This window comes from Fukomys damarensis, unplaced genomic scaffold (genome assembly GCF_012274545.1).
Source record: "Fukomys damarensis isolate Sample0158 unplaced genomic scaffold, DMR_v1.0_HiC HiC_scaffold_39, whole genome shotgun sequence".
NCBI classification, from domain to species: Eukaryota; Metazoa; Chordata; class Mammalia; order Rodentia; family Bathyergidae; genus Fukomys; species Fukomys damarensis.
In genome coordinates this window covers 97,271,977-97,280,332 of record NW_022900951.1, presented here as the reverse complement: position 1 = coordinate 97,280,332, position 8,356 = coordinate 97,271,977, and the positions used below count along the sequence as shown (strand labels likewise).

At 36.6% G+C, this 8,356-nt stretch overlaps 1 protein-coding gene across 1 annotated transcript in view; it reads right to left on the bottom strand.

Moving 5' to 3' along the window:
* Positions 1 to 7,724, bottom strand: part of Mcts1 (MCTS1 re-initiation and release factor) — a 10,823-nt gene extending 3,099 nt beyond the window's left edge. The window contains exons 1-4 of the mRNA XM_010614558.3: positions 7,395 to 7,724; positions 6,073 to 6,225; positions 5,416 to 5,513; positions 1,840 to 1,973 (exon numbers count right to left, since the gene is read on the bottom strand). Coding sequence (XP_010612860.1) covers positions 1,840 to 1,973; positions 5,416 to 5,513; positions 6,073 to 6,225; positions 7,395 to 7,405 — 396 coding nt within the window. The 5' untranslated portion in view covers positions 7,406 to 7,724. The remainder of the gene's footprint in view (positions 1 to 1,839; positions 1,974 to 5,415; positions 5,514 to 6,072; positions 6,226 to 7,394) is intronic.
* Between the last annotated feature and the right edge of the window lie 632 nt (positions 7,725 to 8,356).

Below are 8,356 nucleotides of genomic sequence, written 5' to 3'. Positions count from 1 at the left end.
AAAAAAAAAAAAAAAAGTCTAGGTACTAGGAAAATTTTCCATTTAAGGGAAAGCCCAAAACATCAGTCAACACTTAAAGAACTCAAGAACCTAAAAATGTAACCTGTCCTGACAGAATACTTTTCTCTACTGGTTTTCAATTCATCCATTCATTTTCCACAAATATTTAAACACCTATTATTTGACTAGTACTGATGTCAACATAAGCTGTCCCTGAAATGTAAACTTATTCTACCCCTTAGCTATAACTGCTCCCACAGAGGACAGCCTCCTTTTGAGCACAAGACATGCTCTTAAACCCACTGCACAGGTATACTCCATAGTGATTTCCCTGTCCAAGCAAGTACATTCCTTTCCTCAACCTGAGGCAAATGACCACTTTGACTATGACAAAAAAGAACATGGCCTCCTGTCTAGACTAGTGCACAAAACCTATTTAATCCAGAATATATCTCTGGGCATGATGGCACATGCCTGTAATCCCAGCACTTGGCGGCTGAGGCAGGAGAATCTCCATGAATTTGAGACCAGCCTGAACTACATAACGAGACCCTGTTTCAAAAAAACAAACAAACAGATTTGGGACCAGATGTGGTGGTGCACATCTATAATCCCAGTTTCTTGGTAGACTGAGAAAGGAAAATCACAAATTCAAGACCACTCTGGAAAACTTAACCAGAGCTTATCCAAAATGAAAAAATAAAAAGGGAAATGATGTAGCTTAGTGGTAGAGTACTCCTTGACTGGGTCCCCAGAATGGCAAAAACAAAAATCTTTTTGAGATATTCAGATTTCTCTTTGAGAAAAAGTTCTGAGACACCCAAAAAAACACCTTAGAGCACTTGCCTAGTATGTGTGATGCACTAGGCTTGATCCCCACTGCCAGGGGGAAAAAAACCTTACAAATGAATTTTTAGGTCAGGTACCGGTAGTTCATGCCTGTAATCCCAAGTACTTAGGAGGCTAATACAGGAGGATCACAACTTCCAGTTCAGCCTGGGTAACTCAGCAAGACCCTATCTCAAAATAAAAATAAAATATAGACTGGAGATATAGCTCAGTGAGAGAACACTTGCCTAGCATGTGCAAGGCCCTGAGTTAAATCTCCAGCAGTACCACAAAAAATAACAATTTTTAAAATAAAAGTTGAAGATTGCCAATATTTCACACTCCTGGTACAAAACTGTGGCTTGGGAACAGAAAAACTATACCTGCTGCCTAAATTCTTTTTCCCTTTTGAGAGTTTCTACTCCACTGTATCTGAATGAATCAAATTAACGTGGCAAGTTGATGTCCAAAAACCTGAGCCAACCATATCACCTGTAGCCTTGCTATTAGTAATCAAGAGTTTCAGATGGTGTCCCAAGTCTAGTAACAGGCCATAACTGGGCTGCAATGCAGTTGGGACTCTTTTATAGCTTTAATTTCCTTCTTTTCTCTTTTCTTTCAGTATTAAGGATTGAACTCAGTGTTTTGTGCATACTAGCCAAGTGCTCTACCACTGAGCTACATCTCTAGCACTTTTTATTTTATTTTGAGACAGAGTCTTATCAAATTGCTCAGGGGGCCTTGAATTTGCCATCCTCCTTCCTCTACCTCCAGAGTTGCTGGGATTACAGACATGAATCACAATGCCCGTTTTATAACTTGTTTTCATTTAAAATCCTATGAAACTACTAAAATGAAACAATTTAGTATCAGTAGATAAAAAAGCTACTTCCCATTACTTCAAATGTAATCAGGAAGGCATGAAGTACATCTAATGTTCTCTTGGATCTTTCAGTAACAACAACAATACAATGAATACATTTTTCAGCAGTTAGAGTTTGGAAAGGATACAACAATGGTATCTACTGCAGCAGGATAAAGCTTAGCTCCTGGAGAAGTTAAGCCGGGACACATGATATTTGCTCCACTGAGTACAAATTTGATGGCTCCTTTATCAACCTGCTGGTGTGGCAGGATAAAAGGATCTAGAAGAGAAAAAATAAATTATATAAATTAACAAGACTTAAGACAATAAAAAAGGCAAAGGACATCAAATTATAATACTTTGTGACAGATGCAAAATAAAACTAAAGCACTAACCTTCACTCATCAAACTGGTAAATATTTTAAGAAAAGTAATACTGAGTGCTAGCATGACTAGGAACATTGACATCCTCATATACTGCTATAAGAAGTATACAACAAGTATGTCTACAAAAAAAAAAAGTCATGCAAGTCTATAAAAAAATTCTTCTGGAGAATACATAATTCTCTGGGAAATGTTTATGAGATGTTTAGTGAACAAAGCAGAATAAAAAAAACTATCAAAAAAATTAGTGGTTAGTAGAGGTTAGGGAAAGAAAAGAAGGATAAGTGGGGAGAGCCCATCTACAGCAATAAAATTATGCTGAGTGGTGCTCTAACAGTGGACACAACACTATGTGTTTGGCAAAACCTACAGAACTATACAACAGGAAGAGTGAAACTTAATGTAAACTATGGACTTTCGTTAATAATAATGTATTAGTATTGGTTTGTCATTTATAACAATTGTATCCTACCAGTGCAAAATATTAGTAATAGGATAAACTCTGAAAGAGAGCCCAATTTAAAAAGGAGAAAAGGGGCTAGGAGTCTTAGAAGCAGACTGTATACTTAGCATACAGAAGGCCCTGGGCACAATCCCTAATACTCCCTAACCCCCCAAAAAAAGGAAAAGCCAGGTGTGGTGGTGTACAGTTCTATTCCCAGCACTTTGAGAGGCTAAGGCAAAAGGACTGCAAGTTCATCTCCCACCTGGGAAACTAAACAAGACCCTGCCTAAAAATAAAAATATCTGGGGATGTAGCTCAGTTATCAAGGCCCTGGGTTCAGGCCCTGGCATGGGGAAAAAAAGGTATTTATACACATCACGGGAAATCCTTGAATGTAAGTACATCAACACACTAACAATACTTAACTTATTAATTAGCTATAGATTTGTGTTTTCAAAATATGTGCATATATTCCTTTTGTAATCTTTGGTTTTTTGTTTTGTTTTGTTTTGTTTTTTGTTTTTTTGAGATAGGGTCTCACCATGAAGTTGAGACCGACCTGGAACTCACTATGTAGCCCAGGCTGGTCTCGAACTCTCAGCGATCCTCCTGCCTCAACCTCCCAAGTGCTAGGATCACAGGTGTGCGCCACCACACCTGGCTTGTTTTGTTTTTTTAAAACAGGGTCTTGCTCTGTAGCCCAAGCTGGCCTAGAACTTGTAGAGATCCTCCTGCCTCAGCCTCCCAAGTGCTGGGATTATAGAGTGTACACCACCACACCCAGCTCCTTTAATAATGTTGTTAAATGCATGCCTGTATCTACTAATTTGTAATCTAATAAAGAATCTCTAAAGGATTTCAAACAATGTCTAGGGAAAACTTATTAAGCTTTTCAAAGAATCTCTAGAAATAATGACAATAACAGGTAAAAATATTTATTTTAATGCCTTACCACTAGTCCTCTCAGCAATAGGAAGATAAATCAAAAGATGACTAATTCAAACAGCCTCAAATTCATTTAAACATTTTACTGAAAAAAGGAAACTGAATTAATGTATCTACTACTTATAGGGCACAATTTGTTTTCTAGGTCTTCATCCTCATTAGTATCTGCCTCTCAATGATGATCATCATAATTATAAGGATTATAAGTAGCAGTGAACATTTATTGAACAATTATTATACCATTATAAAGGCCATCATACCGTGAATACCTACAATGATCCTAACATGATGTGTTAGGTACATTACATACACTATATCATTTTATCCTCACAACCCCAGCAAGATACACAATTATACTGTCCATATTTTAAAGATAAAGAAGCAAAATTTAAAGAGGTTAAGTAACTTGCCAAAAATGACATGTGCTAAGAATAGAATCAAAGGGCCAGGGGGTTAGGTCAGTGGTGCCGCACCTGCCTGGCAAGCACAAGGTCCTGAGTTCGATTCCTGGTATCAGAAAAGTAAAATACAGAATTGAATCTAGGTCTGCCTAAACCCAAATTCATGTTTTAAGACACCATATTATCCTGCTTTTTGCATTACAATTAACTAAGATGTTCTAAAGGGTTGACCCCTGGAAAAATATTATTAAATAGGAAGATCCTTTTCTCCAAACTTATCATGACAACGCTCAACTTATAGAAAAACTGGACTAGTTCATTCAACACCCAGACATGTCTACTTAAATTTAATAATTGAGCTCCCACCCCATTTGTTCAGGCAGCATCTCACTGTGTAGCCCAGGCCTGCACCAAACTCAAAATTCTGTTTCAATCTCTTCCTATTTATACACATACATTTTTCTTCTGGCATTTTAAAGTAAGTTCAGACATAATGCTTCACCACAAATAACCAAATTTACGTAAGAGTAAAGCTATCTTCTAAAACCACAATATCAACATGCCTAAAAACCTAACAAAATCCCTACAATAACATTTTATAGCCAAAACATATTCAAATCTCAATAGTCCTAAGAAAGTTTTTTATAAAAACTTTTTCCCATTGTATCAGGATTCAATTTCTCTCTATCAGTATTTTTAACCTGATAAAAATCAATATTTAATCAAATACATGTAATTATTCCTTTGTGAATATTAAAATGTTTCACCTCTTCAAAGATTTGCCTTACAGGTTTACTGTTCCTGACCACCAAGCATTTCAAAATCTTCATTCAGTCACCACTACCATTCACTGCCATCACCAAGAGAGCCTACCAGACACTCCTTTTCCTTCTGTCTCTTGGCTAGAATGCAGACTGAAAAGCAGAAATTTTACTTTCACTTGAAAACTTCTTGTGCACTGAATTGTAGCTTCCTTGGGTTTTCTTTTGTAATACACTCAATCTAATAACTTGCAAATGTGGGCATGAAATAAACACTATTTGTTTTTATAACATCTGACCATGGCATCAAAGTAGTGGTAAGTGAGACTCCCACATTTAGCCAATGCTTTCCCATATATAGAACTATTTCCACTGTGCAAATCTAGATATAAATTTAAATGATGAAAATGTGCACAGCCCTTATCACAGTTTATGAATACATGTTTGTATAATCATCTAATTCTTGTCTAGTCTCCCAACTAGACTAGTAGCTTCAAAAGGACAGGGAGCATCACTGTCTTCACTTTCAATTATATTTTCAGTTCCTAGCACAGTACCTGGAACACAGCAAGTCCTATAAATATTTGTTGAATGGAATGAATGTTTTTCTTTGGTTTCTGGAACGCATAATGAGAGCATTTGCATTTTTTAAACCTACCACAAAAACGGGCATTGACTAATATTTCTTATTACCCAATACTAATAAATATCAAATTAGCTGTCAGAAGTCACTTTCAATTTCTTGTCTTTCTATACTCTCAAACGCACATTTCTAACAAGACTTACATTTGTGAAGTAACCTTAGAGTTGGATAAAAAGGCCCTTCTCTTTGTCTAAAAAATAGTAATTCTCCATTTACTGTAAGGATTTCTATATGTTCATGGCTGTAAGATAAATTTCACAAAGCACCAAGTTAGAAATTTTCTTTCAAAAATAACTGTAAGTGAAACATTTTTTAAAATTTACAACATGAAACATGTACAGAGTAATATACAAAATTTTTTTTTTAATTTCAGTAAAGATGCTGGCCAAAAACACTGTTTACATTGTCTTTCCTACATATGAGTCAAGTAAATAAAAACAAAAAATATGACATGCTACAACCAATTTTATTTCACATTTTATCATTTTAATTCCATTACTAGGCAATTCAGTATATTTAAGCTGAAATAAATACAACTTTAAATGAAAACATTTATCTCCAGAAGAAAAAAAGAAAACATCTAACTATTTCATAAAATCAATACATAAAGCCACATTTTTCATGGATATAAAAGTATTTGAAAGTACAAGTATTATAAGCTTTAGAGTTATTCTGTGTATTCTCATCATTAATCTACCTAATTAATATGAAAACAATGCTATGTATATGAAATGAGTGCAACCTAATCATTTACTATTCAGCTACTCTAGGCTTTACATAGAGAAAAAACAAAGACTTACCATCGGACAATTTTGACAGGATCTTTCTTAGGCATTATTTGATTAAGCCATGGTTCAATACCTGGAAATTGCTCTATCAACTGATTCTTAATACCTTTAATAACTGAGGTTTTCAACTGGATGCAGTTGGACACATTTTCTTTTTCATCAAATCTGCCAAGTGATTTTTGCAAGAAAACAAAGGCATTGCTAAACAGAAGTATCAGACTATCTAAAGAATAATGTTCTGATTAATCATCTATTCCCAAGAAAGTACTTAGATGTTTAAAATAACTATGAAATAAATTTTTTAAATTACCACTTTCCTTTTATTCTATTTAGTACAGAACCAAAGTTTTAATACAATATCAAAAGAAACTCCCAGAACCACGGAAACAAAAAACTGCCATACATAAAGGCAGTTAGGGGGAGGAGGAATGAGATACAGTTTGCACTATTATTTGATATCAATCAGAAAATGCCTTTCCTGGAGAATCTTACTCAAAGGAAGAAACAGATTCCCAATAATATACCTGTTTAAAAAAAAAACAAAAAACTTCAAGCATTAAATTTGAAAAGACCAACCCAAGCACAACACAAAACATTAACCTGTTAGGCTATGTAATCTGCTGAGATTGTTTTAAAATGTGGTGATGGTGATGATAAGGACTTCTAAGATCCCTCCCTATCAATTTTTCCTCAAAACTTCATGCACAAAACCCACCTTCCTTGGCCCATGTTCCCCTTTGCTTTTTGCATTTACCAAATCTAAAAGGTAAACCCACTATGTAGGATCCCGGGGAATATTGTTTTCCTTACACTAAACAGCCTACGGGGTAATCACGTTATTTTCAAGATAAGGTTAACCTGACAGCTAGGCAATAGGCATGACAGGCCTCTTGCTTCCTGTCACCCAGACTCCTTCACTCCCATGACCCAGGAAGTCAAGCCTTCCCTTATTCAGTTCATAACTAATAAACATATGGCAGCGAGTGCAGGGCTCCCCTCTCAGCTCAGGAAGATATGCCCCTAAATTACAGTACAAGGATGTGATTGGTAGAACCCTAGGAGTGGAGACAGAATTGCGAGAGGAAGCAAGAGAAAAGGGAGTTAAGGAAAAGGAAAATGGGAGTAAAGGGACCAAAATCCGATCAAGGATTAGGGATGGAAAGCTTAAAGAAGTTTTGGAAGTTGCGAGTGACAGCATATTACTATAGAAACCCTTAGGGAGTCAGGAAAGCAGGGACGAGGGAGAGAAAAACAGGATCGTTGCTCTCGCCCTTCCCCAACTTCGTCCCCACCGCCTTTGTGAGAAGCTGATGGAGGTCAGAGCATGTCCTTACTTCTTGAACATGATCCAAGGTGAAGGGGGCGACGATAGGGAAGGGCCCTGAATGGGAAAGAAATTGAATTAGCAAAGGTCCAGCAGAACCCCTTACACGAGGAAGGCCGGCACTGTCAGAGCTGTTGTTATCCGGAAGGTAAGAAAGCCAGCCACGCTTTACGGCTCGCAGTGAAATCTGACTACTTCCGCTTCTCTGAACTCCACGTAGGCTCTTTTACCGGTTCCTTTTGGGAAACTGATACTTCTCTATTGGGGGCAGCCTGAAAGGCGGGACTTGAGAAGGAAGAAATGATAGAGCGATTCTTTCTAGTTGCAGGAAGAGAAGAATGGAGGAGGCGGGGAAATCAATCAAAGCAGCGTTTTTTGACAGTTTACGTCAGTTACGGGTTCTTCAAAGGCTCAAGATTATTCCGTGCTTAGTTGCTACGTATTGTTAACCTAAATAATTTTGGGGTGAGGATGTTTTTTGTTTCTTGTCTGAGGCAACCGAATAGATCAATGCTTACTGTCCAGCACGAACCCAGGCAAGTCTCATAACTTCATGTTGGTGTACTGGTAGGCTTTTCAGATTTAACAAGTGAAAATACAAGACGCCAAAGTTTAATTTAAGATAAATGATGAATATGTTTTTAGTGAAAATATACCTTGTCAATATTTTAGGCATACTTATACCAAAAATATATAGTCACTATCTAAATTTAATTGAGTATCCTCTTTTTAATCTGGTATCCCTATTCACTGACCACACTAAGGTGCCCCCATATAATTACTAAATGAAAATCACTAGTTGCAATCCACTGCCTCACCTTGGTACTTACAAGTTGACCTATAAATCAGGAGAAGTAATTTCCTTGAAGGATAAAGTGGCCTCTAGCACTTCTCTACTAGATGTTCTCTGAAGAGATAACCTCTGAAGAAATGCATTTTACTAATGCAACTTTTTCCACACTTAGCTACATC